Below are 13,037 nucleotides of genomic sequence, written 5' to 3' on the forward strand. Positions count from 1 at the left end.
GGTATTACACCAGAGAATGTTATTAAATCTGCATTGGTTTTACAATGGCTTTTTCCATGGAATGAAGTTAAGTGTCCTGAGAAGTTGGGTCTAACAATATTGTTGAACATTACAAGCTGGAATAGATGACAAATCAAACATGAAACTTTTTAGGACAATTTAGGACACTGTAGAGTTTCAAAATGAATTCTTGATTGCTCGTCATAATGTTTATACAAATTGAACGGATTCCATGAAAGAATTTTGGAGTAAGGGTTTGAAGAATCATGGGTAAAAGAAAATTAACATGCGGGAGGCTATTCATTTCAATTACAGAGATTGTGCCATGTAATAAAAGATTCAAAGGTGACCATTTAGTTAAATTCTTCATATTCTGTAAAGTAGATGAAAAAGTGTCTCTAAGAGAATAAAAAAGATGGAATGAAGAGTAATGTGAGTTCTTCACCCAAATATGTGAAGCTAGATTGTAAGCATTGATTTTAGATGAAAGAAATATGAGGATGATGGTGCTTATTATTCTTATTATCATCATCATCATCATCATTATTATTATTATTATTATTATTATTGTTATTATTATTTGTTATAGTAGTATTGATCCTTTAAGATCTTTTAAATTTGTAAACCACTGAAATAAATTATACAAGTCTATACTGTATGTGCTTATTGCCAAGATGTGTCTTTGGTTGGCCTTGTATCAAATACCCTCAAATTGAATATGACTACATTGAATGATCCATGTTTGGTACACAGCCAAGTGCAGATGAATTCTGTTAATTCGTTATGAACCTAAATCTTCATTCAGACATGCATGGGAAAGCATTCCAGGCACCACTGGCCAATTTCTGTTGAGCAACGAACCATCTCATAATCTGTTGATTTTGTAAAATTACTTCATGAACCACGTAAATGTATGCACATAGATGTGGCAATAATGAAGTATAAGAAGAGTTATATGAGACTCTGTCTGAGGGTGGGTGTGTGCTAGCCTTTGGAGGAGATTTATAAATAGTTGAGAGAAAACTGGGAGAAGCAAGCATCCAGAGAAAGACTCTAACCAGCAGACGTTGGTGGTGGCTTTTTAAAAATATCTTCCATCAGAAGACCTCCAATTCAGTGAGAAAAAGCACACTCCAAGGACAAGACTATAAACTTTGATCTTGGAAACAGTACATTTCCAAAAGTTTGTGGACACCTGAACATCACACCCATATGTACTAGTTGAACAAATTTCAAAACCATGGGCAGTAACATGGACTTGGTCCCTCCTTTGCGCTGCAACAGCCTCGACTCTTCTGCGAAAGCTTTCCATAGATTTTGGAACATGGCTGTGGGGATTCACTTCCACTCAGCCAGACAAGTATTACTGACATTGGGCACTGTTGTTGGGCATTAAGGCCTGCTTGCAGTTGGCATTCCAATTCTTCCTAAAGGTGTTTGATAGAGTAGAGGTCAGGGCTCAGTGCAGGCCAGTGAAGTTCTTCTCCAGAAAACTCAGTAAACCATTTCTGTATGGACCTTGCTTTGTGCACAGGGACATCGTCATGCTGAAACAGGAAAGGGCCTTCCCCAAACTGTCGCCACAAATTTGGAAGTGCACAATTCTCTAGAATGTCATTGTATGCTGTAGCATTAAGATTCCCCTTCACTGGAACTAAGGGGCCTAGTCCAAACCAGGAAAAACACCCCCAGACCATTATTCCTTCTCCACCGAACTTTACAGTTGGCATTATTCGGGCCAGTACAGTTTGTACTATGCATTCCGCCAAACCCAGTTGTGCATGTGTCATTAGATTACACTATAAAGCACTCAAAGTTAAGCCCCAAAATATAATAAACAAATAAATAATAAATAGATAACAAAGAAAAAACATCATTTGAAATCCAAAATCATTTGATTTCATTGATTCCACTCCCCGAATGCATAGTATGCCTCAAAATGTATAGACAGAGGGTTTAACGTTTCTAAATAGGAGGCAGGCATATATACATATATATATATATATATATATATATATATATTATATATAAGAGAGAGAGAGAGAGAGAGAGAGAGAGAGAGAGAGAGAGAGAGGACAAATAGGACCGCATGCAGTTCGTATGTTGTGTCGCTAGAAGTCTCTGGTTAGCCATTTAGCTTGACTTGCCCCAAAGGGACAGGCGTGTACATCTGTGCGGGCGAGATTGTACGCACAACAAAAATTCCGAAGGTATATACAGTCTTCATTGCATGTACTTCTTGCTATTACTGGCGAAGAAGAGAAGAGTATTTATGGTGAAGAAAGGGAGTACAGTAGACCATGTTCCCCAAATCAAATTCATCACTAGCCATTGCATCTATGTCCCTACCTGCAGAATGACCTCTATGGAAATCAACAGTTGGACGTTTGGAGAAACTTCTTACCTACCGAAATATACCTTAACAAATGCTATAGGGGCCATGGATCAATAACATTGTGCGAACTATTAAATGAATCGATGTACAACAAAGTGAAGATAAATTATTTACTTTATCTTTGCATGGCGAATCTGCTCTCTCCATCGCATACGAAACACGAAACAAATAAATAATAAATTGTTCCATCAGTTGGAAAGCACATTACTCCAGTGAGCGACACAAACGCACGAGACTGAGACGCTGGACTGCCCGCTTCATCTCCTCCCCGCTCTCTGCGCACACTTTCTCGCGGCACTGACCGGGAGGACTTTGAGAGAGAGAGAGAGAGAGAGAGAGAGAGAGAGAGAGAGAGAGAGAGAGAGAGAGACTGACAACCTACCTGCTCAATCGGAATACGGAAAACACAGTAGCGCGCGCGTACTACTGAGCAACAAGATTATAACCAGCAAGAACAAGGAAAAGGAATTTGAAAGAGTTCCAACGGGAATTGATGTAATCTAAATAACGTCGTTAACCAAACAGATACTGAAGGGGAAACTCAACAACCATGTATCTTAACAGGGAAGAGGAGAACAGCAAAGGTACGGTGGGAATGCGTCTTTGTTTCTACTTTGCCCACTATGAAGCTCTCCTGTTTTTAAAGCCAAAATGTACATGATGTTTTATTGACATTCACGATTTGTTATTGGCTTCAGTTGGAAACGCGTTTCTCTGTGGGTCATTACTACAGACACTCCTCATTTGTACATTATTATTGCATTCCCCATTTTTACTATTAATAATAACAACCCTTTCCAGATGTCTGAATATGTTTTTGTCTGAGAAAATCATGCACTGGCACAGGCGTTTGTCTCACTGTTGTGAATTTGTGAAATGTGTGCATTATTGCAACGATGACAGCCTTTATAATAACAGGCAAACGGTTTCAACAGTGCTTGCAAATTGACGTGCGTTACTTGTTCTCCCAGAGGATGTGCCTTGGTTGTGTCACTTGCATGCTCACATCGTTTCACTTCTAGTGAGGAAAACAATACACAAGGTCATAGCGTTCACAATCATGGCCATGAGTAGCCTGTGTGTACACAAGTGTATTGGTGCGTGGCGCTCTGGTCGCTGGCATTCTCATACGCGCCTTGCTCGTCGTTGTGGTGCGCGACGTAACCAGGAGGCTACCCGTTGTAGATCCATGAAGGAAAGGGGACATCAAGCACACAGGGTGGTATGAGGAGGCATTTATTTCAGACATTTCCCCCACGTGTTCCTGGGGTGTGATTACCCAATTTAACAGTGAGTTCAGTACAGCCATCTGCTTTCAGTGTCTTCCCATATGAGCAAGCTAGATATCGGGCGTAATATCGACGTGATTAAGGAGGTTATAATAAAGAAAACACAAAAGATACACGACCAACACCTGCTGCTACTGAGAGAGAGCGAGAGAGAGAGACAGAGAGAGAGAGAGAGAGAGAGAGAGAGAGAGAGAGAGAGAGAGAGACGGGCAGGGAGAGGGGGCGTATATTTTGCTCACTTCTTTTTGATGTTAGATAATGATTGTGTGAAGTGTCAATGATACGGTAATGAGACATTTGCGTGAATCATGGTGTGTGTGCGCGCGTCTGTGCGTTTGTGTGTGTGGAGCGTACAATAAAACAGCACATTTTTGAAGACAGGCAGTCCTGAGAAATGATGCCTGCCTTGTCAATGAAGGAGAGGACGTCTTCCGTGGATTTTCTATTATTGCTGTATTATGGCGGTAGTGCGTTTTTGAATTTGATATGACACCGTAGTTCGTATATGGGAAATTGAGCATACTTTAAGGCTCTAGGACTTACTTAGACAGTCCGTCGTGAAGGCAGAACCCTAGAAATCGAGTTCTAGTGAGCAGATATGTAGAGATGCCGTGCAAGGCCGAAGACGTCGCTTTTTTGTTGTTAGAAGTTGTTTTATCATACCTCTGTAATTTTGGTGGTTGAGCTCGTATATTCGAGCGTGAGCGGTGGTGACATTCTCCTGATTGGCTGTTCATTAGTATGACTGATAAGCGCAGGGTGCGAAATCAAGCGAAACGAGATGGGAGGGATCATTGTCTCACTCTCGGGCTGGTGGTTTCCACACCGCGTGCCCTCCTTGTTGTGAATTCCCTGCGCGTCTCAAGGTGGAGTAAGAGAGAAACATGGAGTGAGTGTGTGTGCCTGCGCTTCTCGGTTGAGAACAAATATTGTTTCCAGTGAGGGGAGACAGGCAAATATGACAGTCACAGATGAACACGTGCTCAGTATTATTAGAACGAGAGTCACCACCGATAGTAAAGATACCTCTTGCCACCAAAGACCGGTAATTGGACTCTCATTGGTCTCTTGACTCACTTCTTTGCACATGCAAGAAGTGAATCAATATCAGTCAAAGCATCACTTTATTGTTAAACATGGTTAAGCATGCTTTCAGTTTTCTTGCAATTTGTCCACTTGTTGTTTCCTGTACCCCTCACTTGTTTCACACATTTGGTGAATTCAATAGGCCAGAATTATTTTGCAACAGATCTGATCGTTGGATGAGGTCAAGCTGCTAACAGATTAACGTGCTGGTTGATGATGGGTACATTTAAGTCCTTTAATCTCTCCCTCCCAATTCTTTTTGAAGCAGCTGCTATCTGTGCAGGGTTAATCAAACATCATATGTGCAAGTGTTTCCTCTGAGAGAGGACAGAGGTAGGACACTTTCTCTCACTCTCTCCCTCTCACAGCCTGTCAATCAAAGCATGCTGGAGTATGTAGCAAGAGCTTGTATGCAATGAGAGATTAATTTATTTAAAATTTGTATTTTTTCTTAACATTTTGTTTTTTTTGCATAAACCTTTTTTATTTCATTTTGAACAAACTATGTTAAGCAAAATCATGTGGAAAAAAAAACAATATACATTAGGGAAAATGTGTATATTTTCAGGCCCAATACATAATATTTACCTTTATTAGATGTCCTTTTATTTGAATAAGAGATGTATTGAACAAAGTTAGATTTTATGGATTCGGAAGTGCAAAGGTCAGATTTATCAGTCATTTTCACTATTTGTGTTATGATGTGGTAAACCTGTTGCTGTGCATTGGATAGGATAATGATAATTTGAATACAGTGAGGGGAAGTAGCATTTTTGCCAGAATTTTGATGACCTGATTTCATTCATTAAAATTCCTTTCTAATGAATTAAATCAGTTGTACAACAAATAGTTGAACAATGTCAACTGTCAAACTAGAATAAAGCTCAGTGTTTTTAGGAATCTCATGTTTGTTCAGTGTTAAATCAACTCTTTTCAAGTACATAACCGAAAGTATGAATACACTGCCAAATCCAGGTTTTTCCCTTATTTACAAAGGATTCATGTAATTATGATACTCCAATTACATTCTTTCTTCAAGAATACATTCTTGAGAACATGGTTGAGATTACTAGGATGGTATTATTACCACAGTCACTGGACTTGATACCTATCAAACATTTTTGGAAGCAGTTCAAGGGGGGAAAGGCCAAACATCAAGTAACTTCCCCACATCATCTATGGGAAGTGTTGAGAAAGTGCTGGAGTGAAATGGAAGCTGAGGTGTTGCATAAGCTGGTGACATTAATGCCAAGCAAAGTGAAGGTGATTATCAAGGTAAATGGCATATACACTTTTATATACTAACAATTGTTGACCTTCAATAAATACCCGTGTACTTTTTAAACTTATATTATTCAAAAATAATGTATTCTTGAATAAAAAGTATAAACGGAGTAGAATAATTGTATTAGCCCTTGAGAAAAAAATTAAAACAGTGAGTTCTTGGTTGAGTCCTCAGGCTTTTGGTCCCCACAGAATGGTCCCTATTGGACTCAGATATAAAGTTTGAATTAACACTGGACATTTTACTGTGGAAGTACAGTTGACTATAAATGGATTCCCCCTTGGGTTAAAAACAGATGCATAGCTCTAGGAATTCAGTAAGTAATATTCAGAAAAGGTATGTTCAGTCGGTTTTTTTAATCCATCAGACTTACATTCACGCATTGGGGCATATTTCCTTCCTCTGTGAAAAGGTATTGTTTGTCGATAACAGTCGTGTATACCTAATTCTTTTTGGATTTGCTGCCTACAGCAAAAGTGTAAAACATGTATTTTTAGTGGGTGAACATTCATCCGTCGGTTGCTATTTCATTTTGTTCCATTGTGATTTTATCAATATGTTTTCCTAATCTTTGTACTGTTGATCATCTACCTACCTCTCTCCAGCCCAGACAGGGCAAGACTTATGTATTGACTATGAAACCAATGTGGTGTCATTGGGAATGAAATGCCTGACCTCAGCAAACACACTGCACAACTTCCAACAAAAGATGTGATTAAGTCAGTGTGCGAAAACCCCAGGCACTTCGCACTTCCTTTTCTTGGCTCGAGGGGATGACATCACCATCTGTGGCAGTCTCATGCACCAGGCTCTGCTACACATGTCACCCATTTATAGAGATGGTCTGTTACTAGGACACATCTGTCAAAATGGCTCATAAAGCAGTGAAGCCTCAGCATTCCATGAAGGACAGTTTAAACTCAGAACCCTGAGGTCCGGTATCTAGTGTGCCTGACACCATGTCCTGCGACTGGGGCAATAGGGATTTAACGTCCGCACAGAAAAACTTGCTAAGGTTCGAGCAGAATTAGGACAGCGTCTTGTTGGAAAAAAACAGCTAAAGAAGCGATTTCATTGGCTCTGACCATTCAGGTTTAATACTTTGGTGTTTTTCAAACAAGGGCAGGCAAATTCAATACAGTAAAAGGAATAAAGAGCTTGCAAACTCCATGTATTGATTGGTCTTTTCATTTGTTCACTAACTGATGGATTTGTAGGGCAGGGGGAGTGAGTATTGAATGATTAAAGTGTAAGGGGCAGTCTCAGTTGGGATGGGGAGAAGTGGTAAAGTTCAGATCTGCCCCCTTCTTGTAATAGACAAGGGCCGTGATGACTATGATGAAGTGGATCACAGGAGGATGATTGACTATCATGTATAATACATGTAATCCACACCGCTCCGCACTTGGTCTGTGTCAGCGCAATGCTGCTATGGCAGCGCAATATAGCTGAGGGGCCAGGATAGGGCCAGCGGGGGCCTTGATTGAGGTACGTGATCTGCTCGGGTTGGAACCCGGAGTTTAAGCGAGCCTGAGCGCGCTGCACAGCGTAAGGTGCCTTTTGCAGTGAGGTCACGATGAAAAATGACAACTTTCAACACCGCTCACAAAGCAATGCCTCAAAGCATTGCCATGCTGCTCGCACACCTGGCCCTGGTCAGCCTTGATCTAAGGCTGACACACACATTTGGGCAAGGCCACCGGCTCAGCTGAACAATTCAGTCACAGATTAATGATCTTGTTGTTTTAAATACTCCCTAGTCAGCTGACTCCTGGATGGCACGTTCAGCTAAAGAGGCAATCCTTGGTGCGGTGACACAAACACGCCCCACGGTCTGGAAGACAACCCTGAACCGAAATGCTGACTGTTGCTGGTATCCCTGCAGAATGAATCACCGTCATTTATATTGCCCAGGGAGGGAGGGTGTTTCTGTTGGCAGAACTCCATGTTCTAGCATGTTTTATTTGGGCAGGGAGGGGGGGCAGACAAAGTTTGGGATGGAATGGGATGGGGTGGGTACTGAGGGGTGTCAAAAATGTGTTTTGCTTTTTATTACAGTGCACTTTTTTCATGCACATTAAAAAACACCTTCCTGATTCAGCGAGCACTTCCTCTAGTCATTCTTTCAGTTCATCCTTGGAATGAAGGTGCTTGCCAACTAAGCTATTTAGTAATGCAAGGCACCTTTGGTGAGTTCGTCACTTTGGATTCATGAAATCATGAACAAAAAAAGTGGCATAAATGTTTCTGGTTAGCTGATATTAGGCCTTTCTTTAGTAAAGCTGACCAACATAAGTTCATGAGAACGTACCATTCACATTTATTCCCAGAACTAAACTTGAAAAAACATGTAGCTAAATCAACTGTCAACATAATAAGTCATTTATAGAGGGTCTGAGCAAAACAGTGGAACTGGCCTATGTCTGGCATGGCCTGTAGGTGACCCAAGTTTTTCCATGAAGCAACTCAACATCGTTAACTAAACAAAACATACTTTTTAATAAGTAGTGAACTCTCTTTTCTCTTATTGGTAGGTGTGCTGTAACTTAACTACTTCCAGTGTTGGGTAATTCATCGGCAGGTTAGTTAACCACATTATCTAACCTACCTACAGTAGCCTAGTAGTCTGTTGTGACACACAGACAGCCTATGTAGCATATTCCCCAGAATTCCACCAACTAAATGACAGAGACGCAGTGATAATTCAAGCTGTATTGGTGAATTTATCAGATTGAATTTTCTTTATTTTCTTATGTTGGCCTGCTGCTCAGCTATGCTGCTCATTTGTGTGCAATTTGCAGTGTAGGCCTAATGATAGGCTTAATAATTGAGCAGCTATATTCTTACCCATGAACTCATAGCATGAAGGAAAACTGGCCTGAGGGCAAACGTAGTTGCCGACCCCTGCTCTCAGCTGCATCCCATTCTGGGGCGAGTACTGACCTACCTTAGACACTCATTTGAAATGATACACCAGTGCAAACTGCAGTTGAGACAGTAGCAGTAACTGGCCCCCTGAAAAAGGGTAAATTATATTTGTATGCTTTCTAGATTTGAGTCCGCCAAGACTCCTCAGAAATGAAAGACTCCTTGAGTGACACTCTCACTGTCTGACGGGGTGTCTGGAAATGGTCCAATATTTGAGTTAGACCTGTACAAAAGTAGTACATTTTGAACAGATTTTGAACTGGTTAAATGATGAAAAATGTGTTAAAAGTAAAAATCCACATGAAATGCGGATACATTTGTAACACGTTGAATGATAATGAATGCAAGCTAATGCTCTCAAACACTTTTTATTTTACCTATGTAAGAAATCATGCAGTGATAATCTAGCTAAAATGCCCCAATACTCAAATACAGTGTATATTTGTAATGCAGCTCTGTTGAGTAAAAAATAAGTAAATTCTTAGATGAGGTAAACCCATGGTATGAATCGAAATATATGAAACTTAGGTACTCACTGCTCCCCGACTGCCAGTAGCTTTGCTTATACAAGGTGGAGTTTTGTTTGGCAATTTACTTGAAAACTTAAGCAGAGTTCAGGTAACTGTGCAGTGCTCAAATATCTTTGCTTTAGAATGGCTTACTTGTAAATGTCGGCACTTGAATCTGAAGACGAGAGACTGGGAGACAGGTAGCTTAGCACACTCTTCCATCATCTGTACAAAGCCGCTAAGTTGTACAGCGTCAGAAAATAACTTTGTTTAAAATGCAGTAGCAAACGAAATACCCACAATGTCATGCAGTAAAAAATAGCAGCAGTACAATAATAAAATTAGGTGATTAAAAATGGAAACTCCAGGTGTCAATGAAGCGCATTTAAAATGCATTGTGCCCAGGGGTTTATGGGAAGTAGGGTCTGGAAAGAATACTTATGGATAATGTCTAAAATCATAGTAAATTATTATTTTTTTAATTACTTAATTAATAAAGAAAAAAAATCGATCGAAAAAGTAACAATTGTGGGTTATTTTAACATTTTTTGGGCAATGTTAAACAATACCTTCTTATTGTTTAAATATTTAAAACATTCAACAATTAAACGTTTGAATTAATCACAGAAGGTCTTGTGCCACTGATCTGTACATACCACCTTAAAGGTTAAGCAGGCATAGTAATAACTAGGCTTGTGATTTATGTTTACTGGGAAGGAGAAGGATTGATGTACTGTAATTCCAGTACAGGGCGCATGATTAAATAAAAATTATCTGGCCCACCCAGGTGACATGATCTGTGTAGTGAGTAGACAATTTTAAGGTGGAACTTCCAAATGAAACAGAAAAGAAAATCAGCTACTGTTAAGTGCTCTGTGGGTGTGGCTCTACTCTATGAAAGGAAGTGGAATATGATAAACAGTGGAAGTATCCAAGGCAACAGCTGAACCTGAGGGAGAGCCTTGGCCCTCTTCCATTTACTCTGCAAAACTGTGATCACCCCTACTCCACAACATTGCTCTGTGATTTTGAAATGGCAAGAAATTTGTTAACCTGGGGGGTGGTGGGTCGGGGGGGGGTATGGGGGTGCTGAGGATGTATTTCAAATGGAAAGGGCAGTGGGAGCAGAAAAAAGATGGGGGGAAGTTGACAGGAAAGAAAAGACATTGAAGCATCTTGCTGCTCAAGGGTTTGCATTTTTATCCAGATAGTTTGTACACGTCTGTGGTAATTGCTTATTAATAGTGGTATCTGGCTGTACATCCAAGCCTTTGTCGCAAGCCCTGTTAATATTAAACACAGAAAAGGAGAAATAATTGCTTGTAAATGATGTGCTTATCACTCTTTTTTGAGAAATGGAAAGGGCTGGAGAGAGAGGAAAACAGTCTAATCATAGTTATAAAAGGCTGAGATAAATGTATTTATAATGTATTTGGTCACATTACATTTGGGGCTAATGCTGTGAAGGGAATAATCTCCAGTCATTTTACTGCTTCCATGGGAGTTGTGCTGTGGTTGAAACGACACTGTAGGATAATGTTGTGGTAAATCTAATAGCATGTTTATTTTAGTCCCTAATTCTGGTACACCTGCACATGGCCTTAGGTATTAAATTTTTGTTTTTGTGCATTTGCATTAACCTGACGTGCATACTAACTTGTTTTGTAGGCATACATGTCACCTTAAAAATATGAATTGTAGAAGTTATAGTACTACTGATGACTTAAGTTCAAATGAAAATAATTCTGTTGATACTGTGCAACCCAAGATAATAGGTGTGTAGACTTGTAGAAATGACACATCTAGCCTGCTGTTTTGTACTTCACAGCATGTTTATTGAAGCAAGTAATGACTACAGATACATTTAATCATACGTTGAGCAATCACATGAGTGACAGAAGAAGAAACTACTGTGCATAGAACCTACAACCTAATTGTGGGAGAGGAAGAAAAATACTTAATTTTTGCATACTGAAACACTGACTGGATCATCTACTCATTATATTCTTTAGTGATGGTGAACCAACATATTTGACTATATATGGAAACGTATATCATTCATTTTATGTATTTAGCCACCTGTTATCATGCTGTTCTTCCTCTTCAAAGTGATACTAAACCCCAAAAACAAATGTAATTTTATGTTGTTTCTTACCTTATGATTTTGTGTGTTTCTAACCTTACTTGTTAGGCTCACAGACTGACACTGTTGTATGAGATAAATCCACTAAACGTCTGGTGATGTGCATTGCTTAGAAACACATCAGTTACTTCTGACATAACATGATCTTTTGTACATGCGGCTTCAATTTGAAGAAGTGGTTCAAACCAGGTCAGTCATTGACCCTGTAACCTAACAGTGACTAAAATTGGTAGAACAAATAAGATTCCAGGAAACCAGTGCCACAGACGTATCTTCTCAGATGCTCCAGAGACATTGTTTCTGGGGATGAGACTTGGGGGGTCCATTCAGTAGGCAACAAAGCATCTCAGAGGGATGGAAATCTTCCTTTCTTTGTTCAATTGTTAACCTATATACTCTGATGTCATTATTTGTTTTCTTCAGTGAGAAGTGAATAGACTCCTGGATTCAGATTCAGTCGCTTGCAACAAGGCAGGATTTTACAGCATATAAACACACCCTCAAAGCACGTTCAGGTACCTGCCTAAGTCTCATTAAGGCACATATATTTTTAGAAGGGCATTATTGTTAAATGAATTTTCATAAATGGATGTCTTTGACCTTGATCCTACTGCCATTCCCCAGCATGCACTGTGTTGTAGTGTGTTACCATTTCCTCTCCTCCCCATCAAACAATGTTCAAACAGTGGGCTCCTTTAGTCAGATGTACTCTGGAACAATCTAGCTGCTGCATTTGCTCATAAGGTTTATGGTGGCTGCTTTTCCTAGTTCTGTGGTGAGCTCGAAGAAACCTTGCTTGAACTAAATTGATCAGAGGGTGAAATTCAACTGTATAGATTTGAACCAGAATATTCTGAAGAGCAGATGAGCCAAAGATTTTTTTTTTAAATGCTCTGATAACAGAGACGGAAGACATTCAGGTCTACTGAAGACATTCAAGCATAAAGAAGTGACCATTTTAGTGCTTATCTGATGTGTAATGTATCATCCATTATGAAAGACACTTCTAACAATCTCTGTCTCCATCTCTGTCTGTAATCCTCTCTGCTTCCCCCGCTCTGAGTAAAGTAAAAAAAAAAGAAAAAATATAAATTGGATGTTGGTACAATTATGGCTCATCACTGCCAAATATGACCTCCCCCCCTTCATTTGGCCCAAAGCTGGCCTTGTCTCATTTGCCCATCAGATTTAGTTTTGCTTCTTTCCAGCATAAAAGGTCAAGTGCTTCCAAGATTAACTACTAACAAAAACAATCACAGGTGGGCCCTTACTTTCATCCATCCATCCAAGCTGTCCCGCTTATTCCTTGTAAGGGTTGGAGCCTATCCCAGCATGCATTGTGAGAGAGGCAGGAATACACCCTGAACAGGTTTCCAAACCACCGCAGGGCAACCTTAGTTTA

General features: G+C 39.9%; 1 protein-coding gene across 2 annotated transcripts in view; it reads left to right on the top strand.

Annotated features, from left to right (window-relative positions):
* The first annotated feature begins 2,422 nt into the window (after positions 1–2,422).
* LOC135255108 (synaptotagmin-7-like) overlaps positions 2,423–13,037 on the top strand; it is a 124,625-nt gene continuing 114,010 nt past the window's right edge. Inside the window, exon 1 of one of the 2 annotated variants that reach the window (XM_064335865.1) lies at positions 2,423–2,979. In XM_064335865.1, coding sequence (XP_064191935.1) covers positions 2,946–2,979 — 34 coding nt within the window. In that variant the 5' untranslated portion in view covers positions 2,423–2,945. The remainder of the gene's footprint in view (positions 2,980–13,037) is intronic. The other variant, XM_064335864.1, reaches the window with a different exon arrangement.

This window comes from Anguilla rostrata, chromosome 5 (genome assembly GCF_018555375.3).
Source record: "Anguilla rostrata isolate EN2019 chromosome 5, ASM1855537v3, whole genome shotgun sequence".
NCBI lineage: Eukaryota > Metazoa > Chordata > Actinopteri > Anguilliformes > Anguillidae > Anguilla > Anguilla rostrata.